This window comes from Clarias gariepinus, chromosome 9 (genome assembly GCF_024256425.1).
Source record: "Clarias gariepinus isolate MV-2021 ecotype Netherlands chromosome 9, CGAR_prim_01v2, whole genome shotgun sequence".
In the NCBI taxonomy this organism is placed as follows: Eukaryota; Metazoa; Chordata; class Actinopteri; order Siluriformes; family Clariidae; genus Clarias; species Clarias gariepinus.
This window is the reverse complement of record NC_071108.1, coordinates 8,058,715-8,072,141: the sequence shown is the minus strand read 5'-3', so window position 1 is coordinate 8,072,141 and position 13,427 is coordinate 8,058,715. Positions and strand designations below refer to the sequence as shown.

General features: G+C 39.2%; 1 protein-coding gene across 1 annotated transcript in view; it reads left to right on the top strand.

Annotated features, from left to right (window-relative positions):
- ntng2a (netrin g2a) overlaps positions 1-13,427 on the top strand; it is a 78,374-nt gene that overhangs the window by 43,192 nt on the left and 21,755 nt on the right. Inside the window, exons 4-5 of the mRNA XM_053503252.1 lie at positions 3,282-3,454; positions 5,901-5,924. Of these exons, the coding sequence (XP_053359227.1) occupies positions 3,282-3,454; positions 5,901-5,924 (197 nt within the window). The remainder of the gene's footprint in view (positions 1-3,281; positions 3,455-5,900; positions 5,925-13,427) is intronic.

Genomic DNA, 13,427 nt, shown 5'->3' with positions numbered 1-13,427 from the left:
TAGCAGTGTTATGTATTGTTTTGGATTGCTCTTGAAGCGTGTGCCACTAAAAACATCTTAAAAGACTCACTGATATAAACTTTTAAATTATGTTAAACGTCTTTGTAGCAGATTTTCCCAGTTTCATGCAGAATTTTGAATTTTGTTCTAACTTGCTGTCCATTATGAAATAGCAGATGTGGTAATGCACATGATCAGAATTTCACCATTTGCACAGCTTGTACACAGGATGATGTCTTTTGGCACACTGACTTATGAAGGTCGGTGCTTCCTGTGACTGGGCGTGCCATCTGTTGGCGTGGTACAAAACTAGTCTCGAAACTTTTTAAAAGCACCTCGTATGGCATCTGATGGACATTACAAGTGTGCATCAGATCATGATGATTTTGTAGGACGCATGTGGACAAGTGGTCAGATATGACGTGAAGGTGAATAATGCAGTGTGGTACATTGATGCACTGACAGCCTTCATTCCCTCATCTTTAGTAATTGCCTGGTCAGGATCATGGGTGTTTAAGAAAACAAAAAACAAAACCTCTCGAGACAATTGTCCTCATATGAGTGTAAAGCTTTTTTTTTCAATCCTTGTGAGCATTGGGTATTATTCTTTTGCTAAACTTCTTCCTGTTTAAAGACATTAATTGAGTTTATGGTTATCAGGTGCTTAAAAAAAAGAAAAGCTGAAACGGTAAGAAGAAATTATTACTACTGTAGAGTCCGGATGTCAGGATGTAAAAAACAAAAACTGAAATTAGCCAAACACTTTTCAGGTTTACAGGCGTGCTGCAGGCAGCAAGTGGTTTCCACTGTCACCTCGTACCTCTTGGGTTGGGGGTTCAAACCTGGGCTTGTCTGACTAGACTATGTTCTCTTTCTCTGGTTTCATTTCACACCATTAAAGATTGCCCAAAGTGTATGATCGTGAGTACTTGTGCCCTGCGATGGCTTGGCACCCTATCCAGGGTTTACGCTGCATTAGGTTTCCCAGTACAGGCTTCAAAAAAAACAACAACGCTCACAACCATGTATAAGATAAGTGGTTTAGATAATGGATGGTTGGAATTTAGGTTTACATCCGAATACAGATATAAATATTTGGAGCAGCAATGCAAAAACATATACCTAAAATTCACTTGTACAGGACAACACCAAGTAAAGATTTAACGTAACAAGCAAAGGAGGCATAAGTTATCCAATTGTACTTTCTAGCGGCGTCAACTTTTTCATTTCGCTTTACAGATGACAAATGCGAGCTATAATCTTATTATACAGCAGTTTACCGTCTATGTAAGGTTTACTTACCAGGTGTTGTCATGGAAAATGCATATATAGGTCAGCTTTATAAATACTTCATGCAAATGCTTATGTGCCCGTGCCATCCTTTATGCAAATCGACAGTGGAGTTGCTCCCTCCAGTGGGAAGAGAAGCATCAGGATTCACTCATTTATTTGATTACGTAGAGCGTAATTCTGAAAATCATCATTTCCATACAAACCCACTTTACTCTCTGCACCTATTTAATCTCAACTATAAGACGACGTATGCGTGAGGATTGGTCATAAGCCGGGAGGCCAGATGCTTAGCTTTCTGCCACTTTGCATTTTTTTTTCTTAACACTGAGCAAGTACAATAAGGAAAGAAAGAAGGGAAAAAAAAAAACGCTACTTGACAGCAGATGCCACCTCGGTATCTCCCATTTATTTTAATTTGGTGTGAAATCATCGCTCTCTCTCTCTTGCACTGTCTCTCTGCCGCTCTTATTTTCCTGTGTATTTCCCCCTCAAGCGTAGCAGTTGCATGTCATTTATTTCAGTATTTGTCTTTGGTTTTTTTAGGTCTTGCCGCGGCACAAGACTTTGTTCAAATAAGAATCACGTCCTGATCAACGTGCATTAGCAGTTACGGCATATCGTTAATGGAAACCAGTTAAGCGTCATATTAAGGAGTATGTCCAGGACTTTGGCGCTGTAAATTTGCTGTAAATTAATTGTTTATGAATCTATTAGTGTGCTTAGTTTGTTACATAAACCTTTAACCACGGATGCGGAAAGAAGGGGCCATAGGATCCCAGACGTCCGTGATTCCCTTAACTGGAAGTGATAAATACCTCCCCTTGGACCTTAGGGGTTTCGAATCTCACCTCCGGGTGTGTACTTGAAATTTGCATGTTCTCCCCAGGTTTGATGGGTTTCTGTCTTCACCCGCAGTCCAAAGACATGTGTTGTACTGTAGGCCTACTGGTGTTTCCAAATTTTCAGTACTACAGTATATAACTGGGTGACTGGGTGCACACTTTTACTCAGCCATGGGTTGGCATTGCATCTAGGGGGGCCGCATCTAGTGGCGTACATTAAGGCAACATGTCCCTATTTTATTGGTCATACAATGTGTGTTGTTTAACGCTTTATCATGGGGGCGTAAAGCCAATCCAAGGAGACCTGGAGCACGAGGCAGGGTACACCCTGGACGGGTTGCCAATCCGTAGCAGGGCACATACAGGACACACACTTTTTCACACGCTATCTGCGATTAAGGAATGTCACTATGCATGTCTTTGGACTATGGGAGAAAACTGGAGCAAACCCACCAAGCACGGGGAGAACGTGCAACTGCATGCACACAAAGGCAGAAAGCGAAATCAGACCCTGGAGCTGCAAGGCAACAGTTCTAACCACTTAGCCATCATGCTGCCCAAGCAAATAGCATTCATGGTGCTAATCATAGTGATGAGGTAATCCGCCATGTCAAAACGCCAGCCTGTTCTCTGCCAATGTGAACCATATTTTATCAAATTGAAATATGATGGTGGTGTCATTGACAGAACCCTGTAGAAGGCAGAGCATTTAGCATCGCATGCTTTTAAACAACATGCTATTTCTCAGTTACTACTGTTTCTGACTCTCTTCACTGCTTTGGCTTCAGGGTGTCTCATGACAAACTAGGGATTCAGGATGGTTTCACCCCTGTGGATTATGCATTTTCATGCAGAACCGCTACACCTCCTGGAGCTCCCTGCAGAAACTTTCACCACCGTATCTGATTCAGCTAATTAGCACGTAGCTTCTTCCACACTGGTGAGCTAATGAGATATCTCAGGGGGCAGGAGTGAATACCCAGGGCAGGGTTTCCTCAGTAGGGTAGTCCTTGCCCTTGGCTGTACAGCAGGAATGCTGTGACCAGAGTGTTAATTGGCTTGCCTCTCTCTCTCTCTCTCTCTTTTTTTCCCCTGTGTGTGTGTTTGTGTGTATGTGTATGTGTATGTGTGTGCGTGCGCACGCAGGTGTAAGTGTAACCTTCACGCAGGACAGTGTACGTTTCGCGACGGCAGCCTCCAGTGTGACTGCGAGCACAACACCACGGGGCAGGACTGCGCTCGCTGCGAACGGGGCTTCAAGGCCAGGTCGTGGAAGCCTGGCTCATACCTGCCAACGCCCAATGGATCACCAAACACCTGTAAGCAGCATGTGCATGCCAAACACACACACACACACACACGGGAACGAGATGACAGTGGAATTAATTATCGCACCTGCATGGAAGCACAAGCTGGATGAGCTTTAACGTAGGAGCTGGTCATGCCACTGTAAAATTAGGCAGGCAGAAAACAGAAGTGTACACACACACACACACACACACACACACACTCACACATGCATGTGCACACTCTCAATCCCACTTCACAGCGATTCAACCCTGGCTTGTCGTTTTCACTCTGAGGATACTGCTGGCACATCTTAGCGGCAGATGTAGAGATAAAGATGCGACTGTTTTCCAAAAAAAAAAAAAAAAAAAAAAAGGAAATCTCTTATTTGTTCTCGCTCCCTGGTTACTCCGTCTTCCTGTTTCTCTTCAAGTGCTGTTCACTCGCTCCCTCTTGCCCATTTCCTTTCTTTATAACCCTCTCTGATATTCTCTCGCACCCTTGTTGTCTTGGAAGAGGTTTATTTTTCCCCCCTTTGATCAGTATAATTAGGTGTCTACAGCTACAATCATTTTCTCATAGGCTCTGATTTAGTGAAGGTTAGCTTGCTTGTCTTGCATCTGAACAGAATATTAAGTCTTGTCCCTTTTGTGAATTTGAATAAGTTTTAAAGGAAATGATAACTTGGTTTGATAGTGTTGGCTTTAAGTTAGATATTCCACACCCTAGGGACGGGAATCACCTGATACGATATAAGAACGATACAGTACGTTATAATGTGTATCGCGATTCAGTAAATATCACGATTTTAAAAATCTTCCAATGCAATATTAATATTCGTTTTCGGTTTTTGTTAAAATTTTAAACAAAATGTGTTGCCTGCCAATGCAAGAATAGTTTAGAGCACGCCACCTGTAGGATTATAGAGGAACTGCGACGTTTCACCAAAACTCAAATTTAAGCATTAACGTAGCATTAATTTATTTATTTTGGTAATTCACTTCAAAACGTGAAACTCATACAGTATATTATATAGATTAATTACACACAGACAGATACATTTCAAGTGTTTATTTCTTGATGCAAACCAGAAATTCAGTATCTCAGAAAATTAGAATATTAATGAAGACCAGAGGTGGGTAGAGTAGACAAAAATTGTACTTCAAAATACTGTAATATTACTCAAGTAGAAGTAAAAAGTAGTCATCCAAAATATTACACAATTTTAAGAGTTAAAAAGTTATTTAATGAAAAGATACTGAGTAACCATTTCATCGTAATGTCCGATAAAAATCTTTTTTTCGAGATTATGTAAGCATAAATAGTTATGTATGATAAAATAATGTCCAAATTCTGACATTTCCAAATAATAAAATAAATGAATAAAAAGAAATATCTTTACAAAATAGCAAATTAAGGAACAAGAAGACACACTTGTCCTAATCTCACTTTTTTTTTTTTTTTACAACAGAAAGCTTTTGAAACAAATACCTACTGTAGGTAACATATGTATGTTTGAACAGTGTAAACTATGTCCAGTGTAAGATAGACTGACAGCAGATAGACAATAACATTAAAACATGTAATAGGGGTCTCACTTTACCATGAACTGTGTCCACCAGAACAAATGTAAGAAAAACCTATTTACATGTACAGCACTCAATACTGGACCCACCTTCGCCCCCCCGGGATCATCATTCGCTCCTTAAAACGTTTGCACCGTTCACGTTTTACTGCAGCTGAGAGTCTCATTCCTATAATGTGCTTATAAGTTTTCTGTAAATGTCAATCGGTTTTATGTCTTCTCTTTTCTGCTCATGAGATGATTTGCTCTGGTTTGACTTTAACACCCTTCGAAAGAGCAGCTACTCCAGAAACAAAAACATTGTGAGTTGAATTACAGATGGAACCACCGTACTGTTATTACCATGTTAAAGCTGTTTTTAGTGTCTTCTGATAAGAATCATCAAAAACACACAAAGTGACGGATGCAAAATCCTATTTTTATAAAAAAAAAATAAATAAAAAAAAATCATCACCACTGCTGTATATGCAGAGAAGAATAGTATAAGATCGTATGCATGTGCATATTTGGAATCTTAGTAAATTAGGGTCACAGCATAAAAAGAAAGAAAAACACAGTCGGTTTTATTTTAACTGAATACACAAGTGTTTGGTTGTTATACCAGGATGCGAAAAGCAGGTCAGACCGGTGTTGTCTGTTCGTAAAGGATGGCTGTGAGTGCAGGTATTGCTGCAGGAGCACATTTCCGAGTTCAGCGGGAGACCCTGTGGGCTTTGAGAGGACCTCGGGTTACAGTCCAGCACTTTTCACTCTTAATAATGGTAAACAAATCTTTGCTAATAGCATCAGCGAATCATGAACGGGGCATCCTCTGTTGTTATATCTGACGAAATTGTGTTCGCAATAAGGGAATTTGACTTAATACTCATGAAGCCTTTGCTCTTGTCTTGCAGGTGAAGCGGCAGGTACTCTCGGCAGTAAGTAAAACGCTGATCTGGCTTTTGACCCGTCCTGCTTGTGTTTGCTTTCCTCTAGTGTCTCTGCATGATTATTCCCTGTTTTCCATTTTTTTTTTAATCTTTACCATTAAATGGACATCACCTGTTGTGCTTTTTCCCCACAGTTTCTTAGTCTTACATAGTAGTGGTCTGTGATTACTGATTATATATATAATTTTTATTTTTGTATTTGAAGTGCCTTCTAGTCCCGGGTTCGATTCACACCCCAGGTCTGTGTGCATGGAGTTTGTAGGTCCTCCCATTGCTCGGCGGGTTTTCTCCCACAGTCCAAAGACATGCACATTAAACTAATTGACATTTCCAAATTGCCCGTAGTGTGTGTGTGTGTGTGTGTGTCCTGTGCAGAATTGCCACCCGGTCCAGGGTGTACCCCACCTCGTGCCCTAAGATCTCCTGGGATAGGATCCAGGCCCACTGCTACCCTGCAAACAGGATAAAGTGGTATAGACAGTGAGTGAGGATTTAAAGTCAAGGCTTTAAAATGAACTATTTTTATTAATAGTTTTGCACACACAACTTGGCATGGATTTTTACACCAGATGATGCCCTTCCTGACACAATCCCTTTGTTTTCCTATCACCGACAGCAGACCTTAAAACTGGATTCTTAGATCAACAACGTAGAGCCTTCGCCGCCTGAGCCACCACTTCCCAATAAAACGAACTATTTAAAAAGTTTCATTTATTTACTAAATGTTTTTGTATTTTTTTTTTACTTTAAAACATTTAAAACATTAATTTAATCCTTTTGTACAGTAAGTTTAAATTCCTTCTTAAATGAGCAGCAGCTTCTAAGTAAGGAACTGATTCATTTAATGCCATTAATCTAGTAAGAACATTAACTTCTGTGTGTATGCTTAAAAGAAGCATGGACGTTTCAGCGGTTTTGACATTTTTATCTCATTATGGTTTCGTTGAGGAAATTGTCCTTACCAGTAACAGCTGGTTATGATATTAGAAGCAGGATAAAATCTAATATTCATCAATATTTAATTTGACACTGAAACTATTAGGCTGATTATATCATAAGGTCTCTTTAACAGAAGAGTGATTGAGACACACACACACAGACACACACAGAGAGTGTACATGGTAACAACGGAAAAAGTCTTTTATGCAATATCTACTTTGGTGATAAATAACGGAGTAAATAATCAACCCAGTTCACATTGATTTACTTCTGCAACTCTATTTCACATGAGTTCGAGTAGAGAAGAAATGTAGGAGAGTGGTACACTGTGTGTGTGATGAGTTGACACCCCATCCAGGGTGTACCCCGCCTCGTGCTTTAGAGATCAGGGTAAGTTTTAGATTCAGTTACTCTCTAACTTTGACCATGAAGTGGTTGCTGCTGACAGATGTGATGTTTTTAAAGTACTGTACAGTAAATACAAATTGAATCCGTCCTGGAGGTGAATTCTCAAAGTGAAAATTACTATTGCGAAACGCATTTTCACATAGGAAATAATGTAAATGCAGATAATTACAATAAATACACCCACCCAAAAATGTTACCAATAATACCAATTTACAACACTATAATCATATTTTTTCGCATATAAAAACAAGCAAAACATTTAAAAAAGACATGTAAATAAAGTAAAATATTAAATTAATAGACATTAAAATTTTAGAAAGTTAAAATGCTTTTTTAGCGAAACTGAAAGTGGCTCAATTATCTTGATACTGTCTTTGCTAACATTCTTTATTTTATCAAAAAAAATGTAAACCTGCTTCTATTATTTAGAATATGAATTATTATATAATAAGAATCTTGGCCTTTCACTTTTTGTTGGTGAAAAACACCTTGTTGATACAAGGGACAAAAGAGAGAGAGAGAGAGAGAGAGAGAGCCAGAGAGAGAGAGAGAGAGAGAGAGAGAGTAAATGGCCAGACCTTTCTTCCTGACAAGAAGGCTGTATACAGTAACTACTGTACAGGACTTACATCGACAATATTTCTTCAATCTAACAGAAATCATTCCAATAAGATATTCCAATATTCCAGGTTAACCGTTTGCATTGAAATAATAAAAGAATATAATAATAAAAAGAATAATAAGTATATTTCTCCAATTATATGGTTTGGTTAGGCCTCCATCTTTTTCAATAAATCCCATCTGCTACATTATGATTGGTTACAAGAACTCAGATGCTTTACCATGGTAAGATGCTGGTGAGAGAGATGCTCTGAAGGAGTTTAGAAGTTAGTTCAGAAATGGAAGCTAAACTTCCCTCCTGGAAATAAGTTACATCACCTAGCATAACCCCCGCATGTTGCACAAATATATACTGTATATCTATTTATTTTGGCATACTAAATGTCAGACACTAAATCTGACCAAATGATTACAGACTAATAATTACCGATTTAACAGATTATCAAAGGTTTGCACCACCCCTCTTATTCTGATTGAATATTAATATCAAATAAACAGCATTGAGTCTGAGTTTTAAGATGTTTACTGCACATGATGCAGTTTTATTCTGATGGAACTATTATTGTGGATATTTATGGAACATCAGTGTTTATGTAAAAACACGGTTAGCACTGTAGATCTAAAACCACTTTTTACAACAGTGAAGAGCAGAAAAGCATCACAGACGTATTTAACCTTTAGATGGATTTCTATAGGAGTAGATTAAATCTGAACACTTGAGGTTGGGCTATTCATTTGACATTTATCTGCATGGACTTTATGCTTTAGACGGCTGACATATGATTGGGCAGAGGTGGCTCGGGTGACTAAGGCACTCCCATAGCAAAATTTTGTGGGTCCGAATGAGCTTTTTCTTGTCTTATTACAAGCTCGATTTTGCCTTTTCTATTTCTCCTAAACCCCACTCAGGATGAAGAGTAAGATGAAGTATATAAAAAAAGATACGCTCCTAAACACTCTTTAGTGTAGATGGCACTGTCAGAGATCCCTAACCCTTAAACCCTAAAGCATTTTTAGCCATTCTTTGCATTATGTTTTAATAAATATACTGTATATTTATTATAGAGTCAGGATTGTGCAATATAGAGTGACATTTTTTTTAGCAAAATATATTCTTTGATATAAACAACTGAATTTTATTTCATTTTAACCAATTATACACACTTGACTAAGCAAAAATATTTAAAAGGATCATATCAGAGCATATGAAATACACCATTTACAATTACTGTATACTTCATGTGTGGGAAACACTGCTTTGGGGAAACCAGTAAAAAAGTGTGTCGCACACGAGATAAACATGAACTATCTCTGAGATTCAAAAGTAATGAGCCATATTTGAGAAGATTGAGAAAACAGCTAAAATCTCATTCAAGTCTCAAAGATGGCTCATTTCTGCATATATGAGTTGCACACAAGACAAATGTAAACTATCTCTGAGATTTAAAGGTAATGAGCCACATTTGAGACACCTTTAAGAAGATGCAGAAAACGCCTAAATCTCAAAAACAGCTCATTTCCATCTAGGAGAAAAAGGAGAGATTAACATAAGATCTCATCTTGGAGTTCCTTTGCTTTGGGCTGTCACCGGTGGGGTGCCACACCCCATACTACCCAGCCACAGTGCCGGTCCCAAGCCCGGATAAAATGGAAGGGTTGTGTCAGGAAGGGGATCTGGTGTAAAACCTGCGCCAAGTTGTGTGTTGATCGGATGATCTGCCTTGGCGACCCCTTAATGTGAGCAGCCGAAAGAAAGTACGGTGCTGCTGACAGTGATTTTATTCACTGTGGTATCGTGATTGGTATACAATCATGGTATACATTGATGTACAGTAAGGTGTTCCTGTTAATGCTTGTTAGTGTATGTATATTAATTAGGGCTGTCAATATTGACAAGTAGGGATGTCATATTTTTTAATGCAAATTTATTATATGACCAAGTTTGGCTTCATACAGTTTAATGGCATTATGGTTACCCGGCCATGTGTGATAATGGTATGTTTAGCGCAGATTGTTTAGCCCAATTCTAGCTATAAAAAAAAAATATTCCGGATGAACGTTTGGATAAAACCAAAGTTGTGTGCTCAAGATACCCTCAAGGGGAACTTTCTTTACAAGAATACATTAGATGTAAGCTGTGGGAGTGGTGGCTCACGCGGCTAAGGCCCTTCGTTATTGCTTTTCGGATCTGAGGGTCCGGGTCCAGGTTCGAGCTCCTCCGTCGGTGGGTTGCCACACCCCATACTATCCAGGCCCTGAATGCAGTGCGGTCCTATTCAAGAGCTTTTAATTTAACATTTGTTAAATGTTAATGTTTGAGATATTATAAAGCTGGTTTCCTCTAACCAGTTTGTCATGCATTTCTTTATTCCAACACTGCATGTTTATAATACAAGTAAATCTGAGTAATTAAAAACCGATTAATCATAATTAATCACAGACTATTCCTGATTAAAATTTTAAATCGATTGACTGCACTAATATTAATCATGGAAACTCTGAGCACACTATCACAGCAATATTTTATTAATGTTTATGGATTATAAAACTTCGCAGAAGGGGCAGCACAATGGTTTTCAGTCAAGAGCTTCAGAAGGGTACAGTATGAGCCAACCCTGCTGTTACTATCACCACCATCACACAGGCAACTAAAACCCACAGCAGTTCATGATAAGCCGCGTTCAGCTTATAAATATCTCAGGCCTGGGCATCACAGCTCCTATTCAAGACTGCCGAGCCACTTCTGAACCCGCAGTCACAGGTCAGAGGGGCATGCTGCTCGGACCGTTGGTAGACATGTGCTTGCTGACATCACGTGTAATTTTCTGTGGATGGTGTTATAAAGCAGAGATGTAGAGGTGTAGAGGCTGCGGTCTGTTCTGTGTAGGCATGTATGTTGTAGGTGTGAGCGTGAGTGTGGGAGAGAAAGAAAGCGACCGGGTGAGACAGAGACCGAGAGATCCGGAGCTCGAGAGAGAGAGAGAGAGAAAGAGGGACGAGGGACCTTTTATTCGTCTGTTTCGGTGGCTCAGATCAGTATATACAACACAAGTGCATCAAAAATGTTACTGTGAGCAGTTTCTCTTGCTGATCCCTGACCTCTGACAGATGGGAGAAGCTCAGCAGTGGAAGCACTTTATTACAGCTGTGTGTACTGCTGCGGCCTCCCACAATCCCTCGAGCCACCGAGCTTCAATCACTTACGGTTTCTGCAGCATTGCATTAGCAAGACACACATGCTGTACTTTACTCAAGCTGATAAAACAACAATAACAAAGTAAAAAAAAAAAATGGAACGCTGAAAGTCAGCAAAAAATTCATCAGAAAGGAGGTTTGAAGAGTAGTTTAGTGGTTTATCTTGATCATCAGATTAGGGGTTCATTTTTCCAGCTATCTCTCATCATGCTCAGAAATAAATATGCAATGATTTTTAGTTCACTTTGGTCCAATCTTGCATTAATCTTACTGTTCATTTTTTTTTTTATATATATATAGTCTCCTGAAGCCATAAAATAGGGCCGTTTTAACAACCAGTATAAATGTACGCTATATAATACTGTGCAAAGTCTTGAGCCACCCTTTCTTCATGTGTGGCTGGATTTCATGTGTTTGGTGGGTTTCCTCCAGGTAAAACCGGGTTCCTCCAACCTGTCCAGTCCAAAGACATGCAGATTAGGTTAACGGGCGTTCCCAAATTGCCCATACTGTATGATAGAGTGTATATGTGTCCTGAGATGGATTGCTACCCTGTCCAGGATGTACTGTGCCACGTGCCCTAAGTCTTCTAGGATAGGCTTCAGACCCCCTGTGACCCGTATACATGATCAAGCGGAGACAGTGAGATTAAATTAAAGAAATCGGAACATGTTTTACGGCGACACCCTGCAAAGTATCTAAAGATACGATATAAATCGTATCCTTAATTATCAATCTCAGCAGCAACCTCGTTTCCCCTCTCATCTGTTCCAACCACTCAGCATTCAGCATCTACTAATCACCGGTCTGATTATCCGTCATCATCTGCACCTGTTTCTCACTGGTTCATGCTTTAACTCAGATGTTTTTTAAGCTTGAATGATTTATAGATCACTGTGTGGCTTAAAAAAAACCCAACATATTCCCCTGAAACCGCTGAGGTACAGGGACTGGACTAAAAATGAGCGCCAAAAATAGAAAAAAGAAAGTCTGGCTCTTTGGAAACAAAATATGAAGAAATGAGAGGTGGCTCAAGATGTTTTCACATTGGTGTGTGTCATCCCAAATCCTGGCTAAATTAATAACTCTGTCACTGTGTATAACGTGTTCATCGATAAATCATAAAAATAACTTCATTGTCTAATAAATCATATTGCAAACAAGTCATTAGTATAACAACAGAATAAAATATACTAAATTGTTGATATTATATATAGAGAGCACAATACCACTTACGTTTATATCTTGCAAGAAAACTGACTTCATTGAAGAGCTCCACCTACTTCACCTAGCTCCGCCTACTTCACCTAGCTCCGCCTACTTCACTTCAAAAGCGTAACTATCGAGGAGATAACTCCATGGTCTGACTCCTGCTGTATAGAGTTTTTGGTTTGCACAAACTTCTTTTCCAAAGGGTGATGATTTGCATTTGCAAGCATTTCTATGTCTGTTTTCATGAGAATATTGCATATCTGACACAAACACACATAAACCAGTGCCACGTCCTCATGAATTATTCTTGTGCTTGCACTACTGCAATCAAAATCATAGCTTTAAGAAATGTACTTGCAGCAAATGCAGCACCATGAAAGCAGTATTTGCGGCATTTTCTGTGTGTGTGTGTGTGTGTGTGTGTGTGCAGCACGCTTGTTTTCACTTTCCGTTTTTCAATGCCACAATGATTTCCCAAATGAGGCATCTTGGCCGGATGCATGCAAGAAGGCCGCGGCATGCTTAAAGTTTCATGACAGCTCCAAATATTTTTAAGCCCCAAGGTGAGACTGATTCTTTTTCATTTTGTCGCGCGTGAACTATTGAACAATGAAGTGTCACTCATCTCATTTGTCATTATAAATGATTAAACAGTCCGATGTTGATTCTAAACTAAAGGACTGACCGGATCAGTGAAGTATCAAGCTCGGGACGATGCAGCTGAGTTTTGTCAGAAGGATTTTGGATTAATATCTTGGATCAGGTTAAGGTTAGATTTCGGGTTGGAATAGTAATGCCATAAATGAATGCCAGTACATTATATTAGTGACCAAAAATGCTGGATTTTGCATGCAAAAAAGACGCAGGTGCAACGGTCAAAGTGCTAAGTAAATAATTTCCCTATAAAACTGCACAAATTGTACCTGAGACTAAGGGGGCCTTAGTGTTTGGTACTGTTTTTTGGGCTTTATATGTGTTTTTTATTACTCTTTTTTTGTTAATTAAAGACTTACTTGCTCTATAACATTTATTTGCATGTGCCTAAGACATTTGCACACACACAGACACACACACAGTGACTACACAAAATCCAAACTGTTGAAGGAGCAGTTTTTT